Genomic DNA, 26745 nt, shown 5'->3' on the forward strand with positions numbered 1-26745 from the left:
CGTTCTGAATCGAATCCAAGGAGTGGCGTTCCTATTAGGATCCGATTTAAACCTAGAACGGTTCTAGAGCAACCCGCAATCGTCTCCACTACAAATCGAATTGTAGAGCGGAATAAAATTTTGATTCGAGTTTTCCTCATTTAACGCGTGTTAAAAAAACACTAGGGTCTGACCTACGTTTTTCCATTGATTCGATTTAGGAACCGGAGCATTTAAATAGGAACGACAGCCTTTGAAATTGCGTTAGATGAATGGGAGGAGCGGAGTGCGATGGGGCTGTCCTTGGGGGAGTTGCCCTTTCTGTCCCCATCCGTCTGGCTGTCGCCATTTTTGCTTCCCTCACCCCTTTGTCCGCTGTGGTCTTTCAATAAGAGATAAGGATTATTTTTATTTTTTATTTTAATGGTTTACAGGCGCTTAATCTCTTCAGCGCTTTAAGCGCCTGAAGTCCCGGCTGCTCAAGCGCCTGCATCTGCCAAAGGAGTACAAGGCTTCCCCCGGTGGATTGCAACCTCCCCTCTGTGTGGGGAGAGCCCATTTCTAACGGAGGAGAGGCAGAAAGGGAAGGCTCCTCTCAAAGAGGCATTCCCTGCCCACTTGGGCACTGATCTCGCCCAGGCAGGGAAGGGAAGGCTCCTCGCGAGGAGGCATCTGATCTCACCCAGACAGGGAAGGGAAGGCTCCTCGCGAGGAGGCATCTGATCTCGCCCAGGCAGGGAAGGGAAGGCTCCTCGCGAGGAGGCATCTGATCTCGCCCAGACAGGGAAGGGAAGGCTCCTCGCGAGGAGGCATCTGATCTCGCCCAGACAGGGAAGGGAAGGCTCCTCGCGAGGAGGCATCTGATCTCGCCCAGGCAGGGAAGGGAAGGCTCCTCGCGAGGAGGCATCTGATCTCGCCCAGGCAAGGAAGGGCTCTGATCAATTGGGGGGGGGGGGGGGATAGAGCCTTTCTCCCTCCATTTCTCAAATGGAATCTGCCTTCTCCTCCAACCCTGGAAAGAGAATCTTTGGGAAGAGTGCTCCCTCCCTGCTTTTCCAGCAGCCTCCTTCATTGATCTCTGGGCTCTCTGAAGGGATTCTCCCTGGCTGTCTTGGGAGACAGGATGCTGCCCTCCAAAACCTATCCCATAGTTCCTCTGGAAAGAGCTTCGCTTTTTGCCAGAAGCCTCTCCCATTGATCTCTGTGCTCTCTGAAGGGATTCTCCCTGGCTGTCAATGAAATGGAAACGATGCCAAAAGATAAATCGCTTCCAAATATTCCGGATTAACGTTACGTCATTCTGACGTACTATTGATTGACAGCTCCAAATAAGGTATGGAGGAGAAGAATCGCTTTATTTAAACACCGATTTCATGCCAAGTAGGAACGCTTGCAGGTAAAAACTTCGATTTAAATAACCAGATGGGAACGATGAACAAAGCGATTCGGATAGCAGGATAAGAACAGTGTTATTTTGAATCGATTTTATTAAAAACGTTGTATTTTAAATCGTTTCAAATCTTAAGTGGGAACAACCCCTGTGACATCCAGGATCACATTACACCAGTATTAAAATCATTCCACTGGCTGCCAGTTAGTTTCCACTCCACTGGCAAGGTACAAAGTGTTGGTTAGTACTTTTAAGGCCCTACATTATTTAGGTCCAAGTTACTTGCAGGATTGCCTCCTTCCATATAATCCTCCCCGTACTCTCAGGTCCTCTGGGGGACATTTACTGAGGTCAGCCAGGACTAGGTTGGCAACCGTCAGCCAGGGGACTTTTTCTTCAGCTGCCCTGAGACTGTGAAACAACCTGCCGGAAGAGATTTCTCAGCTGAATATGTTGTCTGAATTTAAAAGAGCATTAAAGACCAGTCTCTTCCAGCAGGGTTACCCAGATGATTTTTAAACTGTAAAACTTAAGTGATGAATTTTAAATGTGGATTGTTTTAATATGTATGTATCTTATTTGTCCTTTCAAATTGATGTGTATTTTAACTGATTCGTTTTAACTGCTGTGGTGTTGTTATTATTATTATTATTGCCTTCTCCTAAGCATTCTGCCTCTTCAAATGAAATTTTCCTTCAGTCCCCAAATTCTAGTATTGCAGTAACTTAAAACCTCTGTTGATTATTTAAAAATACAGCGTAGGCATCCAATTAAAAATGGGCAGGCAAAGCAACCAAGAGAATGTGAATATGGCAAGTGAAAGCATTCCTGGTGATAATGATTTTCAATGTCTCATTCTCTGCAATGCTAGAAACAATGGGGTGTGAAGAAAAAAAATCATTGAGGGGTTAGAATTTTAGGGGGAGAATGGTTCCCCTTAACTACATTGCTGATGGCACCCCAAGCTGGCAGATGAGTATCTTTGGGTGTGGCCTTAAGGCAAAAAGCAGGTTGGACAGGGTGGCAGATCATCCGCCACTTACCCAAAAAGCGGATGATACGACGCAGAAGGGGGTTGAAATAGCAACACTCTCCAGAGACTATCGTTTTCTCCTCACGTCGTTCGGGTTGGAGGAAGAAGGCAGCCAGTTCCCCAACAAGAATCTGAGATATAGAAGAAAGGCAGAGCAGCTCAAGCCAATTAATTAAATCTACTGGGTGACCTTGAGCAAGTCGCAGTCTCTCGGCCTCAGGGGAAAGAAAAGACACACACACACACACCTCGCTTAACAAATCCTGCCAACAAAAAAAACCCATGATAGGTTCATCTTAGGGTTGCAGTAAGTCAAAAATGACTTGAAGGCACAAAATGCATCCAACAGATCTAAGAGTTGTATCCATGCTCCGTGTCTTGCATATTGTGACACATATAGATTGCCAGTTCTAGATCATCCCAGGTCTTGGGGCTTCCAGGCCAAAACCTGAAACTTAAGGATGGCCCCTTGTGATATTATTAAGCATTTTACATTAAGTATATGTATAATGTGAGCCCTTGGTATACGCTGTGGTTTGGTTCCAGGATCCCCCATGGATAAAATCCGTGGATGCTCAAGTACCATTAAATACAATGGCATAGTGAAATGGTGCCCTTTACATAAAATAGCAAAATCAAGGTTTGCTATTTGGAATGTATGTTTATTTGGAATATTTTCAAACCTTGGATGGTTGAATCCATGCATAAAGAATCTGTGGATGTGAAGAGCAAGTTTTTCACAACTGGTTGTTAGACACAAATATATACATACAGAGAGAAGGGGGGGAATCCTATTTTTCTTGTTTGGAAACTAAGAGAGACATCTTAGCTAAAGAGGCTAAGAACAAGATGGAATAAGGGGATCATTCCTTCTCACTTACTTAGGGAGAGGAGATAAAGCCGATTTAATATTAGACTGCTTGCATCTAGCCTGAAGGTGGATGCAGAGCATTGCAGACGATAAGGTCTGGGGCCACAGTGAATGAGAGGAATGGAGGAAGTTATAAGTATGTACATGGATACCTTGGCAAGTCTTTGCAAGTTGCAACAAATCAATGAAGTTTTGCAGATTGTAAGAAGCTGCTGCTCTCTAGGCTGAACTGGAGATTTGTACACAGCCCTTCTTTCTACTTGACTGGGGCTCAAGAGGAAAATGTGTATCCTTTTTTATTGCCTGAAGATGACCTATGAAACCTGAAGACTTGGGGCCAGGTCATGAGATCTGGCAATCTTAAACAAATATGACACATGGTTGTTGGCTTTTTTCTAGGTTGTAAATTACTGTGGAGGAAAATCACTAGCAGCCCATAGGGAGGGTTCCCCCCACTCTGGTCTCTGTGGCTGCATCCGCACTGCAGAAATAATCCAGTTTACACCATTTTGATTGCCATGGCTCAATGCTACAGAATTCTGGGAATCGTAGTTTGTTTTGGCACCAGACCTCTCTAACAGAGAAGGCTGAATGTCTCACAATTCCCAGAATTCCATAGCACTGAGCCATGGCAGTTAAAGTGGTGTCAAACCAGATTATTTCTGCAGTGTCAATGCGGCCTGCGCTGCTATTGCCATGGCTTGTGCTACAATTATCACAAGTCATTTCACGGGTGCTCTACTCCCTGCCTTGTTCAAAATAACAAAATGGGCCCATGTTATCCTCATTTCTCTGCCTAATTCTCTCCTCTTATCACTGAGTTTTAGGTTGACAGCACACAGTTGCTTGCAATACACATTCTGTTGAGCCAGAAAGTCCTTGGGAATTGGTAGAACTGGGCACCGAGTGACTTGAAAGTATTTTGTAAGGACTTAAGACGTGACAAAACTTTCATGATTTAGGCAATCGATACATAGCTACAAGGAAATCTCTCAGCCAGTACTTGGAGAATAAGAGATATTCTTGAGCATGATGTACATTTTTGGCTGTATCTACACTGCAGATTTAATGCAGTTTGACACCACTTTAACAGTCATGGCTCTATCCTATGAAATCCTATTATTTGTAGTTTGTTGTGGCAGCAGAGCTCTCTGGCAGAGAAGGCTAGATATCTCACAACGTTACACATGCCATATCAGTGAGCCATGGCTGTTAAAGCAGTGTCAAACTGCATCAATTCTGAAACATAAATACAGCCTAAAATGTACATCATGCTCAAGAATACCTCTTATTATCCAGGTTCTGAGCTAATGGCTGAGAGATTTCCCTGTATCTTCATTTCTATTGCCAAAATCATGTTTGTTGAACTCAGGAGCAGACCAAAATAAGTACCATTCTGAAAAGTGAGTTTCTGGCTGAGGCTGTCCTCTAGAAAGGCATTAAAATGTAGAGTATGAAATATTGCTGGTTGGGTGTGAAGGATACAATGGCCCTGAGCCAGATGGGTAGGACAGCTTTGCTTTGAAAAACTGGAACCTGACAAGGAATCCTTTTAGCATCTCTTCATCCCCTTTGTTTAAGCTCAACTGCATTTCTGGAAGTATGGCACTTATACATGTAAGTGAGTATATACGTTGTTTTCTTGATCCCAAGTTTCTCATAAACCATTTCTGCCTTCTAGGTTCTCTACCACTGCTCCCTTCTATGAGGTCAAGCTTGAAAGTTAAACCATTGGGCTTATTCTAATTACTATAGGCTCTTTCAGAGGAATCTAATGAAATCAGAAAGAAAAGCTAAATGGGAAAGACTTTGGACCCTATTGCATGGAGTTAAAAGAGTGGCTTACCTTCCCTGAATTCAGCATTAATTCAGGAGGCAGCCAGTTCCTATCATGTCTAAATCACCACTGAATCGCCACTCGGGTTCATCCTGGATGCAGCCCAGGTCGTCTAAGCCACTTCAGTGGCCATTTTTAGAAGTCTTTTTCAACATGGAAGTTTCCAACTTCTAAAAATTCCTGCAGAAGCAGCTTAAACAACCCTGGCTGCATCTGGGACAGACCTGGGCGGTAATTCGGTGGTGATTTAGGTGTGATAGGAACCGGCTGCCTCCCAAATTAACACTGAATTCAGGAAAGGTAAGCCGCTCTTTTAACTCATGTGATAGGGTCCCTTGTGTGAGTTGTGAGCCCCACACATGTGAGTCTGGGAGGCATTCACCCTTACTTCTCCTGGACTATGCTTCTAGTGGTAGCTGGTAGTTTGTAATAATCTGCTCTGGATTTTAGTTTGAATTTTACAGACCTATCTGAGGTCCTGATTCTTACCCTGCAAAGAAGGTTTGACACTGTGATTAGCTCCTTTAACATTCATACTAAAAACTGGAGCAGCTTTCAGTGGAAGCTTTCCAGAGCAGAAAGACGCATACAAATATGCATACCATCTGTTTGAAGGAATTGCCTCATTGGGGTTCATGGCAGCTCTGCCCATTTTCAGTCTAAAGGAGACACCACACCACCCTTGATGTGTGGTGGAGTCTCCTTCTTTGGAGGTTTTTAAACAGAGGCTGGATGGCCATCTGTCAGGATTGCTTTGATTGTGTATTCCTCCATGGCACAATGAGATTGGACTGGATGGCCCTTGAGGTCTCTTCCAACTCCATGATTCTATGAAAATTCCCAACATTTTGTCAGAGCATGTTGCTCTACTCTGAGTTCTCCTAGGTGCTGAAGCATGCCCTCTGCCTTGCTGTCCTGAGCTCCTGTTGTGGGCCTAAATGTAATAAAAAGCCAGATTCGGTTGTAGTTTCTCAGTCATCATTAGCCATAGACCTCCATGTAATCTGGGTTACTTTTTTCCCTTCAAGGGAACTGTCATTTTGGTGATGATGAAAGATGGCAGCAAGAGTAAATGGCAGTGGGGATCAGTGAGAACAAAGCAACAGAGGGATGCACTACCAGCTGGGATGGGGGTCTGGCATCCAGCTCGCCTGAATGTCACTGGAACAGTCTCAGGAGACTGTGGCAGAGGCCTCAAGTGGCCCTCCTCCACATTACTCTTCACAGCTCAGCTGTCTCCAGGGCTTATGAAACCAAGGGGTTATTCAGATTTGTCAGCACAACCATGCAAATAATCTCACTTGTATATTCTAGTCTTGTTGTTCACACTATTTTTTAAATCGGAATTGCATCTATCCACACCTCTGCAAGTTCTATTGCTCACATCTGTCAGCATTGCAAATAGCGATGGAGTCAGTGATGCAGATGTATTCGAAACACATTCAAGGCATGCAGAGTTTTATTCCGGTTTATCCTGGGTCTATTCTCATCGGTTATTCACAATGTGAAATCAAAGTGCTATAATTATGTAGTTTGGAGAAGCCCTGCTTGGCCTTGACCACCCCACAGAACTGTTGTAAGGTTAACAGGAGGGAAGGAAACTGAAGGTAACCCCCCCCCCCTCACATATGCTCTCTTGAGCTTCTTGAGATAAGGCTTGGATAAAAACATAACTTTTCAAGATGGAGCACGGCATACTCAAAGCATTCCTTTGGATGCATTGCATCCAGATATGTGTGGGTAAACAGTATATGTACCTAACAATCATAGGGGTATGCCTATCTGTGATGGAGGACACATTCAGAAGATTATGGAGAATAGTGCCTACTTCCAAATGCCAGAAACAGAACAGAAAAGAAATCAAAGAACCCCTTCACCAATGGAGTTCTAAACTTCTTGGCAAATAAACAAATCATTAAATATATCCAGCAGTACCTGTGTTGGCCATGTAGCAAAGTACAATAAATTCCAAATCCAATAAAGGGATACCTTTATTGAACCAAAGGGATACCTTTATTGAACCAACCAAAATGCACACAAACATGTCGCAAGATTTTGAAGCTCCACTGGCTTCTTTGTCAGGTAAAGGTGTTAGAAATCATACAGGAGAGGAAAAAAAATATGACGGTGTTAGTCACAGGCTTTGATTTTGTCAAGAAGAAGCTGTTCTAGTTCAGGGATGTAGAGAGACATTCATACAGGCAAAGGCTTTGGATAACACTTTAATTTTTTTTCTCCTGTATGATTTTTAACATCTTTGCCTGATGAAGAAGCCAGTGGAGTTTCAAAGGTTTGCAACATATATTTTGTGCATTTTGTTTAGCCCCATAAAGGTATCACTGTTTTGTGAAAGAAATATAAAATACATATTAGCCAAAGACACATTAGGTATACAGATGTTTGCATGCATGGACAAACACACGCATCATTTTCTCTGTGCACCTTGACTTTGATCTTAACAACCACACTTCTCAGTGTTCTTAAATCCCATCACCACCAGACAAAGCATGTGGGGAATTAATATTCACAATGGGGCAGGAGGCCTGAAGCTAAAGAGATGGTCAGGGTAGAAGACCAAGAAGACAGAAAGCAAGGAATGCTTCTGACCATCTCCTTAGCATTCCTGAGGTCCCTCCACCAACACTGCTTCTCCAAAGAGAGGAGATACTCACTCCTCTTGACACCCACCCATACATACACACATATATATCCTATGGACCTTGCTGGTCTCTTACCGTCACAGTGGGCACCGCAGTGACAAGAGAGTAGACCAAGACCGGAGGAGCTCGGCTGGTGTCTTCTGGACCCGGGTAGGGCTTGGCGTAGGCACTGTCATAGCAGAAGAAGCCTTGGAGATGCACCGGGAAAGTGTCTGTGTATTCAAAGTGGTAGGCGAGCACCACAGTCCCTGCCATGATCACCAGCTGGAAGTAGAACATGGCACATCAGGCAGGCAACAACAACCAATGCAATGGGAGACTGAGGCAAGGAGGACAGTCAGGGCCCTGGAGCCACAGGAGCCTGGCAACCTCCACTCTTCTCCCCTGCCACTGCCGCCTGCTACTCCGTGCAGGCTTCCTCGTGTACTTCTTTTCACGCTTGGGTGCCCTCTGTAGCTGTGCATCAGATCATCATGGCTGGCAGGGAAGGCACCAAGCCTGCCTGACTCAAAGTAAGGCAGACAGTTGCCTCCTGCCATTCTCCTCCCCCCTTCATTTTCCTGATTTCTGAATCTTGAGCACCCTGAAAACTCCTCAGATTTCCCCTCTCATCTTTCCCAGCATTGCTTGCTTGCAAATGGTCCCAGGGAGAAAGACAGCCAATCTCTGAGACTATGTTTAGATGTTGTTAATGTGGCAGAGATTTGCAAGGGTTATGGTCACAGTTTGGAAAAGTTTTTATTTTTTTAATTACAGCTCCCCAAATCCTACAACCAGGATCCATCCTGACTGTGGGATTTAGGGAACTCAGGTCCGAACAAATTTTGTTTCTAAACTCGGATTATATTAGCACTGTTACAGACAGGCTGGTTTCTTTTCTACTATGCAACAGACTTGCAATTCTTCCAGCAGCATATTTCTCTACTCACAATAGAGATGTGTGCCTCAGAAATAATTGAAAACTGTTAACCTTCAAATAGCAAATCAGAAAACCAAGCATGCAAAATGCAATTAAAGCAAAGTATGTTCATGAACAAACAAATATCTTTTGCCACTTGAGGGAGCACTTCTTTGAAATCCATATTACTGTATATACTCGAGTATAAATCAACCTCATGTATAAGTAGCCAAGGTTTTAGGGCCAAAATTATGGATTTTGATATGACCCATGGATAAGTCTAGGGTAAAACTTAGGGGAATGTATCAAAGAACGTAAAGGATGAAGCAAAGAAAATGCATGCCAAAGAACTTACAAAATTCTGGTAGGCATAACTGTTTGGGCTGACTCTAAAGGCTGGATAGATGAGGAAGGAACTCTAGTAAATAGTGGCTGTGTGTTGTGGGAGGAAATACAGCAGGCACTTGTGGGTTTAAGAAAATGTGCACATGTCAAAAAGGATGAAAAGGCAAAGCAAAGAAAATGGTAACATTAGCAATGATTATAGCCTTTGTGATGTCGAAGGCTTTCATGGCTGGCATTGATGACTGACCTGAAAAACCCACAAAAAACCATTATAGCCTTTAACGTTAATATAATAACTTTGCCTGATTTTAATGCAGAAAAACTGACAAACATGCAAATGTCATTTGAATTCTTAAAAGCCTCATTCTTCTTGGCACGCCTTTGAAGGGAAGTGCCAAAGATCTGCCGCCACCACCATTTTCCCACCCAGGCAATCAAAAAGGCCAGAAGTGGTGCCATGGTGGAGAAAGTTAGAAGAGGATCAGGGCTTCTTTTACATTCTCCCAGAACAAATTAAGCTCTCACATTTTGCCACTCTACTTAGAAAAGGGATTGTTACTTTTTTATATATATAACAGTTAAAGTACAGTACTTACATTGACCCATGGATAAGTAGATCCACTTTTTGGGGGTCAATGTTTTGACTAAAATTGCTAGACTTATAGATGAATATATACAGTAAATATATCATCTGTAGTTTGATTCTGTTTCTTAAATGGTTGGGCCAAGAATCCTACTTTCATACATGTATTGATGGGGGCTGACTTGGCCACAGAAAAGATCTTGGAGGTGGATTAGCTCAATGAACATGCCAGCCTAGCATGTGATTACTGTAGGAAGGGAGATTCCATATTGGAAACTATTAGGAAAGTATCAAAGACTGTTAATCTCATCATACCGTTATAAAAATCATTAGTGGGTCCAGGGTTGGAATAGTTTGTATTCTAATTACCATATTGCAAAAATAATATTGCATGTTAGAAAAGATGCAGAAAGGGGCAAGCAAAAGCAAAATGACCAAAGGGCTGGAACAATTGTCCTATCAGAAAAGACTGCAATGTTTTGAGGCTTTTTTAACTTTAGCAAAAAGGGGAGCAAGGAGGGGAATGAAAAAGGTGTGGCAAAAGAAGACAAGGAGAGGCTCTTCACCCTCTCTTATAATACAGTACTGGAATTCAGGGTCACCCACTTAAGCTGAATCCTGAGCAGTTGAGGATAGGGGCAAAGCAGATGGGCAAGAAGGAGCAGCTAGAAGCTCCCAGTCCGATCACTCTGGGGCCATGGCCCCAAGGGCGCCTCTTCCTGTGGCCACAAAAAGGAGCGGAAAAGATCTGCTCCTTTTGAATCAAATTTGGGCCACCTTAGGTGGACTGAGCACAGCCCCAGGGCGGCTTCTGGGCACTCTGGGAGGAGTACATCATGTAAATGACATGCCCCTGGACCGGCCAGAAGCCACTCCCGTCTGCCCGTCTGTTTCAGGCCATAATTAAAAGGGAACAATACTTTTACATGTGCATGTACAGTTGCCCTCCACATTTGCAGGTTTGATATTCATGATTTTGACTATTTGCAGGTTTGTAGTTGCTGCTTAGCTAACTTGACCTCTCCCCTTTCTTATCCTCCTGTCACGCTTATCCTTCCAGAAGAGCCACAATTTAAACCACTTTCCAGCCCAAAGATCTCCACGCCCCACACCTATTCATCCCAGTCCACCTCCTCTCAATCTCTCATTCTTCCAAAAAAAGCCAGTTTGGACTTTGCAGTTACATTTTAAAACCCTTTCCTGCCCAAAGATCTTCACACCCCACTCCTCTTCTTCCCAATCCACCTCCTCTCAATCTCTCCTCCTTCCAAAAGAGCCAGCCAGGTTTTAAACCTCTTTCCAGCCTATAGATCTTCACACCCTTCTCCTGGTTTTCCCAATCTACATCCTCTCAAATCTCCCAACCTTCTAAAAGAGCCAGTCAGGAGGTCAGTGGCCTGGATAGGGGTTTAAAACCTGGCTGGCTTTTTTGGAAGGAGGGAAGATTGAGAGGAAGTAGACTGGGGAGTTTATCAGACAAAGGAAATTGGAAGTATAATCCAATGACAATCCGAATGCAATCATGGGGTTTCATATTATTGTGTGATAGACTACCACACACAATTTCGGGCAATGGCAAGCTATTTTTGGGCAATGGGAAGTCAGTTCGAACACAATTCAAATTCACGTAAATTCGCTGAACTAGCGAATTCACGTGAATGCGTTCTGGCTCCACTTTCTTTTCATTTGAAATTAGGATAAATTCCTTCCATGTGATAAACTCCTGGGACAAACAGGACTGGGGCGAGGAAATTAATAGACAGGAAAAAGGTTACATCTGGCTGAGTGAGGCATGTTGGTGGCTAGGTGGGAAACGGAGTGATGAGCTGGTGCTGTTGACAGGAGTTTTGTAGCATGCTTGTTTGGGGACCTAGAGCTCATGGAATCATAGAGTTGGAAGAGACCACAAGGGTCATCCAGTCCAACTCCATTCTGCCAGGCAGAATCTCACAATCAAAGCACCCCCAATAGATGGCTACCCAGCCTCTGTTTAAAAACCTCCAAAGAAGGAGAGTCCACCATCCTCCAAAGAAGTGTGTTCCACTATCAAACAGCTCTTACTGTCAGGAAGTTCTTCCTAAACTTGAGGTGGGATCTCTTTTCCTGTAGTTTGAATCCATTGATCCAGGTCCTATTCCCTTTAGTAGCAGAAAATAAGCTTATTCCAACCTCAACATAACATCCCTTCAAGTATTTAAACAGGGCTATCATGTCACCTCTTAACCTTCTCTACTCCAGATTGAACATACGCAGCTACCTAAGCCATTCCTCATATGGCATGGTTTCTAGACCCTTCACCATTTTGATCACCCTCCTCTGGATATGTTCCAGCTTCTCAACATCCTTTTGGAATTGTGGTGCCCGGAACTGGACACAGTATTCCAGGTGAGGCCTCACCAAAGAAGAATAGAGTGTCACTGTTACTTCCCTTGATCTATACAATATACTTCTATTTATGCAGATATTCCCAGTTTTTCCACTTTCATGGGGTTCCTGCACCCATAACACCTGTGAATGTGGAGGGGTGACTGTAGTTAAACGATGGATCTTGCTAGCACAAGATGGCTGCCAACCTGGAAGGCTTAACCAAATGTATCCAGCATAAGGACATCAGCAGCTACCAAGGAATACATACTTCTTCCACTCCAATATCAGAAACAGTATGCCTTTGTGTGTCAGTTACTGGGAACCCCATGTTGTTATACTGTGCTCCTCTCTGCCTTGTGAACTTCCCGGTATGGCCTCTTTAAGGATGGGATGATGGACCACATAGGCCTTTCACCCCTTGATAGGTTAACTGGGGATGAAAACAGTGTTGGCTGTCTTCTACATCCTGCCGATGTACAGTAATGAAAACAAAAACTCTAGCCCACCAGAGATGCCAACTTACAGCACTGTCCGAGGTAAACACTCTCAGAGGTAACTAACAGTAGCAGAGTACGGAAGCACTAGTTTAAGTATTGGCAATGCACTGACCACTTGAGTAAATTCACAGACACTGTTGATATTCTTCCAAGTTCTTGGAGGTTCTTTATCTTGTGTAATATATACAGAAATGTACAAAAACTCCTCACAGCTCCTATTAACTTACTGTCTCTAGTTTGACAATCCAACCATCAGCAACCACCAACCACAGTCTCTAACCCACTCTCTTCATCAGCCCATACATAAATTGAGTCTCAGGCATAAAGAGTCGGCGTGGGGGCAGAGTGGGGGTGTGGTGACCACATGCCAACCACCCTGACTCCAGCCTCACGCTGCCCACCTGACCAGACAGTGGGCAGCATCACGCTGCATCTTCAGTGTAGTGTTTACACACACTGCACCGAAGAAGCAGTGGAAAGCCACCGCCACCACAGCTAGGGTGCAGTTTCTGCAGCACAGAAAGAAGCCATTTTTGGCAGCTTCTTTTTGTGCCATGGAAAGGTCAGATCAGGGCCTTGGCATTTATTTGCTATGGCCTCGATCAGGCGAGGAAAGGGGCAGCTGCAGGCCACTCCAAAGGGGTGGTCTGTTCAGCCCCTCAGTGCTGTTACATAGAACTAAGGGTCATCCCCTGGTGCTATCTCTGTAGCAAGCCTTTGCATCATGCCAAGTGCTGTGACTTAGCAATTCCAGCCACTCAAAATATTTTACAAACAGTTTAAATGAACACCGTTCCAACAAAGACCAGTTGTGCAGTCCTTCATACGTAACTTTGTTCTCTTTCATGTCTACCTTAATCTGTGATTTTTAAAAAAACACATTTTATTTAAATATATATTTTCTCACAAAATAGACATTTCATCCTAAAAAGTGCACACTATGTGTGTGTGTTTAAAAGCTAAATATTGCATCACAGAACAGCAAAATGCAAAATTGGAAGGTGTAGTGAGGTGGATATAGGTGAAGAGAGAGCTAGAAGGGCTAATGAGGACCAGGTGGAAAAGGGAGAGGAAGGAAGAGGAGAGGAGGGGCCAGAGGCGGAGCAAGGAGGGGGCCAGGAGGAGGAGCAAGGGGCAGCCTCAGGGGAGATAAGAGGAGAGGGGCAGAGAAGCGTGGGCAGAGGGCTGTGACGCGGAAGAGGAGACCGGGAAGTGGCGGCCACGAGAGGGACAGAAGTAGTAAGAAGGAGCCCCCAGCGGTGCGGGTCTGTAGCCACTCTGCAAAGGCATTTGGGTGGTCGAGGACGGGGACCACATGAGGAGGTAGTATTAAGAAACCCCCAGGAAGAGGGAGACTTGACCGACCTGGAGTCAGAAGGGCGGAAGCGAAACCCCAAGGGAAGCTTGGAAGGAGAATGGTGGGATTATAAGGGAGAAAAGTGGGAAGCAGGACCAGTCCCGCGGGAGCGTGAGAAAGCGGAGGTGGAACCCTTGGAGAAACACGCCGGGGGAAAGCGAGCCCGTCTTGGAGAAAGCCAACCCAATCCCCAAGAGGGACTCCAGCCCTGAAGAAGTCTATCTTAGGATAGTCAAGGGTTTGGGGGACTGTGACTGTTGTGGTTACAAATCTGTTTGGTGAGGGGAAGTTTACATTAAAGTTGCTGTTATATTTGCAAGAGTGGTGTAAGTTTGTTGCACCTGAAGACCTCCACATGCTCAGAACACGTGCTTCTTCCAAACATGCAGCCAGCCCTGCCCACAGAAGGATATTTGTATTCTAGTGTCCAAATTAATCTAGGAGAGTTAGATAAGGGGTCCCTTTATTCCACTTTAACTGCAATGACAACATCCACCAGAATCCCAGGATTTGCAATTTATGGAAAGGCGTTAGAACTCACAGCCAAAGAGCTTTTTTAGTGTCTCAACAAACTACAACTCCCAGGATTCCATAGGGAGTTGTCATGACAATCATAATGGTATGGCACTGCAATTATTGCCTTGTGTGAAGAGTCCCAAGGACAGTTTGGTTCAAAACAAAGATCAGATGAAACACCACCATCAAACAGCCAGGCAGTTAAATAAATGCAGGGATCCACCACTGCTAAGTAACCATAATATCATCTGTATGATGAGTATGGATGTCTGGTGAGTCTAAATGCATTGAGCCAGCATGGTATAGTGGATTGAGCACTGGAATACAGTTCTGTTCTGAAGACCAGGATTGAAATCTCCACTTAGCCATGGAAACCGACTGAGTGAACTTGAGCAAGTCATACACTCTCAGCTTCAGTGGAAAGCAAAGGCCAAAACCTCTCTGAACAAATCTTACCAAGAAAACCCCTTGTTAGATTCACCTTAGAGTCACCATAAGTCAGAAATGACTTGAAGGCACACAACAAACAACAACAATCATGGCATTGTCTTCCTCTCTTTGGCTGTCCCTGCTCAACCCATCAGGACATGAGAGGGGTGTGTGACATCTGAGGGCCTCTCAGCCTACCAATAGGCAACGCTGTCATACACACAAACAAAACTTTCACATGCACATCCAAATCATCTCAATAGTTCTTGCGAGAGCAGCTTTTCAGCAAGTTTATTTCAGGATTTGGAAATATTCACTTTCCAGACTACCGTTCCCACAATTCCCAATGCCAGCTGGGGCATGGGAATTATAGTTCAAACAACCCCCATTATTTCCAGGCTCTAGTTCATTCCAGAGAGCTGCTGTTTGTATTTCATAGCCTACCTCAACAAGGAGCTCTAAATTATTCTCCCTACTCTCAGATAGCCATTAATTCTATTCAGAAAAAAACAAAACAATACAAAATCCCAATCATGGTGGATTTTAAAAGGTTACAGCAGTATGTCAAGGACCCTTCATCATACTAAGAGACCCTCCAACTTTTCACAAGACGAAAACCAGGAAGCATGTGGCCAAGAAACATGAAAGTGTGGTCAGGATGGCAAACATTATTAATGAGGAAGAATACACAAACTAGGAGAGGCTGCAACAATTAGCTTTTGCCTATGAGTCCCATTTTTAGAAGTGTTGTGAAATTATTCTGTGCAATGCGGATAGGATCCCAAAAGCTGCAGGACGCAGCCCCAGAAGAAACAGGGCAACCCTCCCACCCCAAGACTAGTCTGAAGTAGGGCTGATTCCTTCTTCTTGAAATGATCTGGCAAAACTGGGCCACCAAGACTTGAGTCCCTTTAAGAATTATCCATCATAAGCATACTAAGTTATATTTATTTTGCTGATGTTTTCATGGTACTCAAATTGTTACCAGTTTCAGCTGGATGAAGAAGAAGATGATTTTAATGGAACACCATTTGTTTTCATTATTTTGTTTAAAACAAACATATTTGCATGTAGTCATAGTGACCATCCTGCCAATATGACCTCTCCCCCAAACACCACAGCAACACTTCCAGTTGGGCAAAACTACTTAAGATCATCCTGTGTCAGGATCCAGTGTCAAACTTCTCTGGGTTGGCCCTAAATCAAAAAGGAAACCATTCTGAATTGCTGAAAAATTCTTGAAAAAAAACCAACCCAGGCCTAAATCCAAATGTCCAGGTGCATTGCTGACTGCCATTTATCAGGGACCTTGTAGAGGAATCACATCTCAGGGGCCAACTCCACATGACAGTAAACCAGGAGAGAGCCAGGAGTTGCTCTGGCTACTTGTTGAGTTGGCTGCATTTTGCTGGTGCTCTTACCTCCACAAACACAAAGCAGGGAATGATGGAGATGCTTCTCTTGAACTCCTGCTTCCCACCAGCCATGGCAATAGAGCTGGATCCCTCCACAAGGAAAGGATTCACCTAAAAGACAGAAGGGAACAAGCAAGTGTGACATGTGTATCAAAGACAACTTTTCCCTGGATGATGCCTCCCCCTGCCCCATTTTTGGGTTCACGGACATGACTTCAGCACTTTTGAAAGGCACCACTTCTCTCAAACTTCCAGTCTAGGCATCTCCCATGGGAAGATCTCCGACAGTGAGCTCATGTTTAGCAAAGCTAAACTTACCTTTTACAGTTGCTTGCACACAATTTAGGTTTTGATCCAGCAACCAAGGGCAGAATGGGATACAAGGGTGATTTACTGTATATACTCATGTATACATTTAGAAATTTTAGTCAAAAAAACTGGGTTGACTTATCCATGGGTCAATGTAAGTACTGTTCACACACACACACACACACACACACACACACACACACCAACCATCCCCCCTTTCTGAATAAAGTGGTAAAAGGCAAGAGCTTAGTCCATCCTGGGAGCTCCAAAAAGAAGGGTGGATCCTCTCTACTCTCTCATCTATCCAGCCTTTAGGATCAGCACAGTTAATGTCTGCTAGAATTTTCTAAGTTCTCTGGCATAATTTCCCTTTGCATCATCTTTTACTACATGCCCCTAAGTTTTACCTTCGACTTATCCATGGGTCATATCAAAATCCATAATTTTGGCCCCCAAACTTGCCCTCAACTTATACATGAGGTTGACTTATAGTTGAGTATATATGGTATACCTTGGTAGAGAGGAGGATGGGCAGAAAACTAGACACAGTTGATTTTCCCCAATATCTCAGTGGCTCAGTGGTCATCCTGTCCTTTGTCTTTTCAGCTCCAATGGTCAAGAGCTGCTGTTGCTAGCAGCCCAAGTTTTGCAAAGCTTACATCAATTAGTTTGTGGATGTTCTGAGCAGCCTTAATCTGCCACTTTTACTTTAGCAATCTAAAGCCTTGAACAGATTTTCTTAATTCGGAATTTTGGTTGGAAAACAGCAGTGAAAGTTAAACTGAGTTGAGAGGGGGAAAGTAATATTTGGAGATCAAATTTGAAATCTGTTGTCTCTAGAAATGCAGGATAGGTGTGCCTCCCTGCATGCCAGTAATGTGCAGATTTCTTCCCTTGTGCTTTCTATTCATGCTTTTCTGTCTGATGCAACTGGCACATTTCAAAGTTTGGCAATGTGAATCCAGCAATGGATAGTTGTGGTGTTGGGCATGGTTTGTGAATCTCCCTATAGTATCTGAGTTTGTGAGAGTTACTCATTTGGGCTGTAGCTCTCAGAATCCCTCAACCAATAGCTATGCTGGCTAGAGGACTCTGGGAGCTGTAGTCCAAAACCTTGCCAACTGCTGCTTCCCATGCAGGTTTCTCATCCTGTCATCCTCCAGATGTACAGTATTAGACTTAGGCTGTTCCCACACTACAGAATTAATGCAGTTAGACACCACTTTAACTGTCATGGCAGCATCCTATGCAATTCTGAGATTTGTTGTTTGTGCACTAGAACTTTGTGACAGAGAAAGCTAAATATCTCACAAAACTACAGATCCCAGAATTAGATAGCATTGAGTCATGGCAGTTAAAGCAGTGTCAAACTGCATTAATTCTGCATTGTAGATGCAGCCATAGAGTGCAATTCCCACCTCCCCAGCCAGTAAGAACATCTTGCTTGCATATGGTACATGTTGTAGTCCAACACATCTGAAGCACACCAAGTTAGGGAAAGATAAAAGGAAGAAATATAGTTTTGTTTTAAATCTGAAGGATGGGGAGAATCTCTGCAACGAGGGCAAAGGACATTATGAAGCTACTGTGTATGACTCCATGGTGGATGCCTGCTTCCTGTTTGCACCTTACAAATTATTAATATTGCAAATTGATGAGACACCAACTCACTGGTTGATTTTGGCACTTTCCTACTCCACTTCTTGTGATAATTTTTTTTCTGGTGGTGATTTTTACTCTCCTGTATTTACCTGAAAAGTGACTACAGCACCTATCTAAAAATAAAACTTTCATAATACAGATCCAGTGTGGTGCCATGGTTTGAATGTTGGACTGTGACTCTGGAGTCCAGGGCCTGAATCCCACTCAGCTATGGAAACCCACTGGGTGACCTTGGGCGACTCACACTCTCTCAGCCAACCCTCCTCTGCACAAATCTTGCCAAGCTAATTCTGTAATTCACCACAAGTTGGAAACTACTTGAAGTCACATGACAACAACAACAGCATAAAAAAGGAAGCCATAGCCCTCACTTTGCAAGACCTCAGCAGGGCTGCTGATAGTAGGGAGACTTGGAGGTCTCTCATTTGTAGGATTTGACTTGATGTAATTAACAACATACAATGCACTTCATTAGAGTGTATCCCACACAAGACAGATAAAACGTAACCAGTGTTAAAGAGAAAACATTCCATTACTTTGTTGCCCCAGAATAATAAAAGCTATCCTTGTTTTGTTTGGTTTTTACCAGCTCTCTGCTTTCATTCCTACTCCCCAAAATTATATTCTACAGTTTTCAACAAGGCTAGCGGCTCCGTTCCTAAATATATTTCCCTTCAAAGAAATATATTTCCATTCATGTGCTAAATATATTTCCCTTTATGTGCTACAGAACAAAATAGGATTTGCTTCCAATTAGACAGATGTATGGGTATGGGTATGTCTTGTAAACCTGGATACAAGTGAAAATGAAAAACACAGAAACTTGGCTCCTTTTCCATGATAAAGTCAAACAACCTCTGAACCTCTGGACTTAAGGAAGAGACAAGTATTTGAAGGTCTATCTGGCATTCTCTCCATCAGTAGGAGAACATCATATGTAATAGAATGACCCTAAGGTATTAGGGGAATAGAAGCAAAATGTCTGCTATAGGCTCAGATGAGACCTACCTACCAATTTGCCTGGTTTCTCTTCCCATTTGTTTCCCCCATGTAAAGAAAAATGATACAAATTCTGGAACAAAATCTGGAGCAGAATTTGGACTTTGGCGGAAATCCGAGTTTATTTTGCACAAGGAGCTCCTTTCCAGTGCCCACAATTGTTAAGATGCTTGAAAATGTTTAAGGAATAGTGCCTGCAAAGGTGTATCTAGTATTCATGAGGGAAATAATGGTTGTCCAGTGCATTGAGGGAAGTAGGCAATGCATCTATGCATACACACATACAAATGTGTGTGTGTGTGTGTGTGTGTGTGTGTGTGTGTATGCACACACACGTACACAGACACAGAGTGTAGTGATTGGTTAAATCAGTTGTATGCAGACTGCTGTGTTGTTCTTTTTTTTCCACATCAGCCATGGCTGCAGCCATTTCCTAATCTCTGGAGAATTTAATTAAGCTGCTGTTACATGGGAATGAGTCCATCAAACTTAGTGATCTTTACTTCAGAATAAACGTGGAAAGGATCATGCTACACATTTCAGAGACTGGCGTCTTTAAGAAAAATACATATGAATGCAACTTTCCGTCTCATTACGATGTGATACAGCTTTTGACTGAATCACGGTAGAAAATTTATTAGGACAATACGTTCTTTAAACTCATGTTCAAGAAGCAAAGAACAGAACAGGAACAGAACTCTTGTTCTAAAGTGAGTTTCTGAGGATCCTATATAATGCTGCTTTATATGCACAAATATTAACTGGCAATTATTATTTCAATCGTTGCATTTTTGTGCATAATGAGAAAAACGTGTGTGGCTCTTGTGCTGGCTTCCGGACTTCAGCACGGGCAAAAATTGTGTTCCCCAACAGACAGGTCTGTGTGTGTGTGTGTGTGTGTGTGTGTGTGTGTGTTTGCCATGAGTGCCAGACCTATTAGTCAAAATGTTTTCTTCTTTCTTCTTTTTATATCTTCCTATCCCTGTGTTCCTCTCTGGCAAGGGCATTGTAAAACTGACGTGCTCTGTCTGGAATCCTGAACTTTACACAGTATAACTAGGTATCAATGCACTCTGCAGATTGGTACAGTTCCTTCTGATCAGATAATCAGGGTGTTTTTTTTGGGGGGGAAGGTTAGATTTGTGACAAGGAAACATCCTTGCTCCAAACAGCAAGAGTTGTACATGAGCATATAGACACACATTTCTCCCTATATATAAATACTACAGGTCCAATTAATCCAAACTGTCAGTCATAATAAAAGCACCTAAGGACATCCCCCCCCCCAATATTCTCCTTGTATTGTGGAGGAAGGGTTACATCCTCACCAGCCTCTCTTCTTTTCCATTGGCATGTTCTCAGCTAGCCCAAAGTGGAGTGAGCCTTCATGCCCAGGACAGGGCAGCCATGCCACTCCAAGTGGAGGCCAATTCAAAGCGACCGGCTTAACTTTACTAGCCCCTTGGCCCCTGGGTCCTGTCAATCCAGGGGCAAAATCCTCCTGACATCTGCCCCTTTGAAGCCAACCACCCGATTGCTCACCAGCCCCACACAAGCCATGTATCCAAGGGGTCCTCTGTGTCTCCATGGCTGACGGAATCAGTGGGACCAATTTTGCTGCAAAGACAAATCGGCAGACGAGCATCTGTGTTTGTGTGTGTGCACACATATACAAAACACACAAACACTACCCTCCAAAGAGCGTCACTTAGCAACAAGGCTCTTTAAACAGACTGTCACATGCATCCACTTCCACACACAGCATCCCAATTGTCAAAGCTCCAACAATGCCTGGATGAAGAAGAGAACTGATGAGCTGGAAGGAGGAAAAACCCATTTGACACACATGACACATTTGCAGGGAGACTCTGCAGGCAGGAGGGCCAGATCTCTCTCTTTCCCCCAACCCAAGCCAACACCATCCTCCCCCCCCCCAGTCCGCCGTTGCGTCTCTCACCTTCTCTCTGTGTGTGTTAGTGTGTGCTTTTTTAGGCAGCAGCCATGGCTTCCTCAGCCCACGTCTGTCCTCTCCTCCTCCTCTTCTGTCTAGGCAATTTTAACACCCCAAAGGACATAACAGGGAATCCATTCTGATCATGCCAAGATTCCAATTAGCAGCTGGATTAAGCCTTCTTGCACGTTTGCAACAGGAGCCCTTCCAAGAGAAGAGAGAGAGCTGGAACTATACACACATGCATGCATGCACACATACACATGCACAGCAAGAGGGGGGAGGGGGGAGAGGAAAGAGACTTCTTCTTCAAGGGGGAACATTCATTTAGATGCTGCCTGTATCTCCTCTGGGCTGGAAGGGCAAGAGAGATTGCACACAGTCTAGAAAGCGCAGCCAAAATCCATCAAAGCAAAAATTCACTGCCATGGACAAGGCAGTCAGCTCTTTTGCTCTGGTTCTGAATAGCCATTCCCAGGAGCTGGCCATCTTTATATTGCTTCTTTTTCCTCCTCATCTTTCTCCTCTCTCAGGCCCAGGCACTGAGTTAGGCTCAAGTATTTCTTTCCATTTCACAGATAGGAAAGCCAAGGCACTCCCTAAGGTGGGAGAGCACTTATCCAGGAGCAAGTGGTGCCACTGGCACTTTTCAGGCTACTGCCATTGCCAAACAACCACCATTTCAAAACTATATGCTGAAAATTGAATACAGCCATGCCACTAAGTTCCTGGAGTCTTTGCAAATAGCACCTGTATAAAAAAAGACCAGCACCATTTGAACTTTCAACAAAATTTAGAACATTTTTTTAAAAATTGTGTTTGCCCCGGCTTCATGGTGGTCAGGTTTTTCAAAATAAGCAACATGCAACAGTGGGAATCATATGACCCTCCCAAATTTATCGACTTGCACCTCCCATCAGGCCTTGCCAACAAAGGGTATGGTGGAAACTATTGGGAGTTATAGTTCAACAAGATCTGCAAGGTGATAGGATCACCACTCTTGACACAAAGGAATTAAAATCAGCATTCCAGAGTAAAGTAGATAACTGCTGTAACAGCTGAGCCATTCAGAAGCCATTCAGAACTGTTGTAACAGCTAAGCCTTTCAGAAGCTAGCCCATTGCCTTTACTCTATCTCACAGAATCCTAGAGTTGGAAGAGACCCCAAGGCCAAGGCCATCCAATCCAACCTCATTCTGCCATGCAGGAAGAGACAATCAAAGAATTCACAACAGATGGCCATCCAGCCTCTGTTTTAAAACCTTCAAAGAAGGAGCCTCCATTATACTCCAAGACAGCGTATTCCATTGTTCGACCGCTCTTAACATTAGAAAGTACTTCCTAATGTTTAGGTGGAATCTGTACAGCCTGAAAACCCTGAAACTTCACATTAAACCCTGAAGCCTGCTGGTGGTTTCTTGTTGTATGCCTTCAGCACTTAAGTTGTTTCTCACTTATGACTTTCTTGAGGTTCTCTTGGCAAGATTTCTTCAGAGGTTTGCCATTGCCTTCCCCTGAGGCTGAGAGCATGTGACTTGCCCAAGGTCATCCATTAGGTTTTATGGGCAAGTGAGGAAGCAGATTCTGGTGTCCAGAGTTGTAGTCCAACACTCAAACCACTGTGCCATCCTGCTCTGGTGGTAGTACCCAGGGGGGGCAAAAGTTGTCTCACATTTTTGGCCCGTGGGCCCATTTTGCTGTTGACGTTATCATATGCTTTCAAGTCAACTCTGAGACAAGTCACACTTTGGACTTTATCAGATGAGACTATAAAAGTGGAGGTTTAACAGGATAAAAGCATCTTTGGGTGGTCTTATCACACATTCTCATGTCCATCCTGCAGCTGCAGCTGCATTGCATTACGTTTGAAGCACACCTTTTCATTGACTTGCAAAACCCATCAATAGGCTCTCAATTTTACCGCTATTCCATGACTGTTGTTGTGCAATAGGTCCCTTCCACTTCAGTTCTGCTTCTCACGGAGTCATGTGGTATGAGTGGGCATGAGTCTGCTCCTCTCCTCTTCTTTCCCTTTCTTCTCGCAGTTGCAAGCAGTTGCAATTGCAGCCCCCAAGCCCCTTCCCAAGATGGCCGCTGTTTGCACATTCACATAGCAGCCAGTTTGAGGAAGTGGTTGGTGGCCACAATCACTCATTTCCCTCCTTCCTCCCAGAAGGTGACATTTGCCAGTGCAGAAAAACTGATTATGCAACCATGGATCACCAAAGCTCTATCTTGGGGAAAAGTGTGATAAGAAATTATGCCACATGCTTCCATTCTTAAACTAGCACAGTTGTGGCAGGACTATGTAATTATAGGGCTATAATTCTGCTTTAACTGCCAAGGTCCTGTCCTATGAAATCCTGGGATTTGTAGTTTAAGGAGGGGGTATTTTACATTCTCAGCCAGGAAGATCTTTAGCCTGGAGAAGAGAAGGTTAAGAGGTGATATGAAAGCCCTGTTTAAATACTTGAAGGGATGTCACATTGAGGAGGGAGCAAGCTTGTTTTCTGCTGCTCCAGAGACTAGGACCCAGAGTAATGGATGCAAGCTACAGGAAAAGAGATTCCACCTCAACATTAGGAGGAACATCCTGACAGTAAGGGCTGCTTGACAGTGGAACACACTCCCTCGGAGTGTAGTGGAGTCTCCTTCCTTAGAGGACTTAATACAGAGGCTGGATGGCCATCTGTTGGGGATGCTTTGATTTAGATTTCCTGCATGGCAGTGGGTTGCACTGGATGGCCCTTGCAGTCTCTTCCAACACTATGATTCTATAATGCTATGATTCTATGATTCTGGTGCCTCACCACCAAACTATCAGTTCCAGCATTCCATATGATGAAACCATGGCATCTAGAGTGGAATAACAGCCCTATAATTGTATGGTGTGAATGGTCTCTCTGACTTTTGGTGATCCTATCACAGACTTTTCTTGGCAACATTTGTTCAGGGGAGGGGTTGTCATTGCCTTCTTATGAGGCTGAGAGAGTGTGACAATATCTGCCAGATGTTGACCATAAAGTTGCACTGGAAGACATAGAGGCCCGTTACAGACGGGCATAAAAGTACGTCCTGGGGACGTACTAGGGTTAGAAAGGGACGTCACTTCCTGACGCCCCCTAACCCTAGTATGGACTCAGTCCGTACAAAATGGCAGCGCCCGTTCCACATGGGCGCCGCCATTACGTCACGAACACGCTGCCTACAAACGAGGCAGCACGGATGTGACGTTGTCGCGCCGCGCGAGGGCGCATAGGGCACCCTTTCCGCGACACGAAAAGGAGCTCCGAAACTGAGCTCCTTTTGTGGTTTGCATCTCTGGCGCAGCCTTTAGATGGCTGCGCCAGCGATGCAAAGGAGAAAGGGGCCAAGCGGCCCCTTCTCCTCCCCCTTGAAGCCCCAAGGACACCCCTTTCCAGGCCGCGGGGAAGTGGCCTTTTGCCGCTTCTCCGTGCCCTGGAAAGCGGTGGATCGGGGCCTCGGAGGCTGCTGTTCTGGCAGCTGAGGCCCCGATACAGCGGGGAAAGAAGCGGGTGCAGGCCACCCCAAACGGGCAGTCTGTAACCTGCCAGAGATTCTTAAAAAGGTGTTCACTCAGGTAAAAACATAGTGGGTTTTTTTATTTGTGGTTTTCCGCTTTCACAGGGGTCCTGTGCTCCTAACCCCAGAGAATGTGGAGGGCCAACTGTATAGAAACATTCTGAATAAATTTAACACAACAAATAAGTGCTTGACCAGCAGTGGAAAAGCTGGGACAAAGTGCTTGGCTTTTGTCAGAGAAGACCTAACCTTCATCTGGAGGTGTCTTAGGCAGGCAGTAGTTTTTGTCCAATACATAAAGTCCACACTCAGTTTGCAGATGTGGGGCTGCACATGTGCTTTCATATCCATCTGTCCCTGCTGAAACAGGCCATAGTAGCCCCTTTTGCTGCATATATAGTTTCACAGCATTGTGCACTCAATGCAACAGTGGCATCTGTCGGCTCTCACTTCAGTGGAGCAGCAGATCCAGTTCAGGTTTTACATAGTTTTAAATGGGGCTCTCCCAGGTGCTGAACCTATTTTGGAAATAGTATTCAGCACTATAACTCTTTATAGTCTGAACTAAAACCTGGAGTGGAATCACCACCCCACCAACAATGGGAGCCACCAGCCATCACCACAACCCAAGGATTGTATGACACAATCAATATATAAGTCCACATGCAAACAGTTACACAAGTCAGACTTGATGTAGGATTTCAGAAAAGATCTCTCATTATGGTGGGTCAAGGAAGAGCAGGGTGACCAGATGCCCTCATTTTCCAGGACATGACACACATTTCAATCTTCTGTCCGGGAAGAATGGCAAAAATGTCCTCCATTTTAAATGATTTCTCTCATTTTAATAACTAAGAAACATGGATTTTCATTTATATTCATGTTTGTAGATTTTATTTTGTAATGTCCTCTGTTTTTCTTAAATGTCGTACAGTTTGCAGTGCCTTCTTTTTCTTGGTGGTTAGGACATCTGGCCACCCCAGGGTGCTATGACAATACAATTTGATCAAGACACACTATTCACATGTAGACTGGGCAAGGGAAGTAATACAGAAACAGTTGACGTTATTCCATTGTCTCAACAGGGTAGCCCTCTTTCATAGCCTACCTGTGCGTGGTACTCTGACCTAGCAAACCAGAGTGCCCTGCTGCTATTATTATTATTATTATTATTATTATTATTATTATTTCTTACCTGCCTCTCCCCATGGAGACAGAGAACAACAACAAATAATCAATGGTCAACATCAGTTAAACACATGAATTAAATGTGTGTATGTGAAATGAGTTATACGGTCACAGTGTATTTGTGATGTGAGGATCACAGCCATATAAAAGACAGACTCTAGGCCTTGTGAAACCCTGGGAAAGCTTAGTTGAAGTAAAGGCTTTCCCACAGACAGCAGCTTCTGTCTTTGACCGTGCACATTTGTGGAGTGGAAGTTGGTGGCCATGGAGACTGTCGATCTGATAGCTTGATTTGCCGTTCTGTGTCTCGCAGCTTTCTGCTATAGGCTGATAACCTTTGTTACCGCTGACCATCAGGTAATTTGTCCAGGGTTGGGTGGCCCCGCCTAGGCCGGGAGCAGGGGGAGGAAGCCTGGCACCGCGGCCGTCCCGGTTTGGCTTCCCACATTAATCCGCCTTTTCCCCTCTTCTGTTATTTTTTTCACAGGAAGATCAAGTGGAGAATGAGTCCAAGAAGCCAAAAAAGCGTTGAGCAGCTCCGTGTGGAAACCCCCAAGAGGCCTTTCGGTTGAAGGGGAGGTGGAGGTACCCAGCATGCCATCTTAAGAAGACTTCAGCGATGGCGGAACCTCACATTTGAAAGTGGCATTTAATAAATCAAATTGAAGTCAATGCATTGCTACCTTTGTTATTTTGTGGGGAAGGGGGAGGGAGGGACCGGATGTGACGTGTGAGGCGAGGGAGGAGGCCCCGCCCCCTCCCCCTCCCTCCCTTCCAGGCCCAACGGCCTGGCTCACCCTAACTGAAATCTGGGCGGGGTTCCCTTGGCAACGGTTGCTCAAGGCCGCCAGGAAGAAATGCAACCTGGCCAGGCAGAAGATGGGATGTGAACACAAGCCTCTGAGGCAACTGGCAA

The 26745-nt window shown here is 44.5% G+C and overlaps 1 protein-coding gene and 1 long non-coding RNA gene across 4 annotated transcripts in view; one reads left to right on the forward strand and one right to left on the reverse strand.

Moving 5' to 3' along the window:
* Positions 1 to 21328, reverse strand: part of PLPPR2 (phospholipid phosphatase related 2) — a 39670-nt gene extending 18342 nt beyond the window's left edge. For all 3 annotated transcript variants that reach the window (XM_089487598.1, XM_089487589.1, XM_089487609.1), the window contains exons 1-4: positions 21105 to 21328; positions 16184 to 16288; positions 7846 to 8034; positions 2413 to 2533 (exon numbers count right to left, since the gene is read on the reverse strand). In XM_089487598.1, coding sequence (XP_089343724.1) covers positions 2413 to 2533; positions 7846 to 8034; positions 16184 to 16249 — 376 coding nt within the window. In that variant the 5' untranslated portion in view covers positions 16250 to 16288; positions 21105 to 21328. The remainder of the gene's footprint in view (positions 1 to 2412; positions 2534 to 7845; positions 8035 to 16183; positions 16289 to 21104) is intronic.
* A 4613-nt stretch (positions 21329 to 25941) lies between these two features.
* Positions 25942 to 26501, forward strand: LOC149323127 (uncharacterized). Its single transcript, XR_016280063.1, has 2 exons — positions 25942 to 26186; positions 26317 to 26501. It is a non-coding gene; the product is annotated as an uncharacterized LOC149323127 (long non-coding RNA).
* The last annotated feature ends 244 nt before the right edge of the window (positions 26502 to 26745 follow it).

This window comes from Sceloporus occidentalis, unplaced genomic scaffold (genome assembly GCF_023333645.1).
Source record: "Sceloporus occidentalis isolate IW3139 unplaced genomic scaffold, rSceOcc1.0.p SCAF_1, whole genome shotgun sequence".
Taxonomy (NCBI): domain Eukaryota; kingdom Metazoa; phylum Chordata; class Lepidosauria; order Squamata; family Phrynosomatidae; genus Sceloporus; species Sceloporus occidentalis.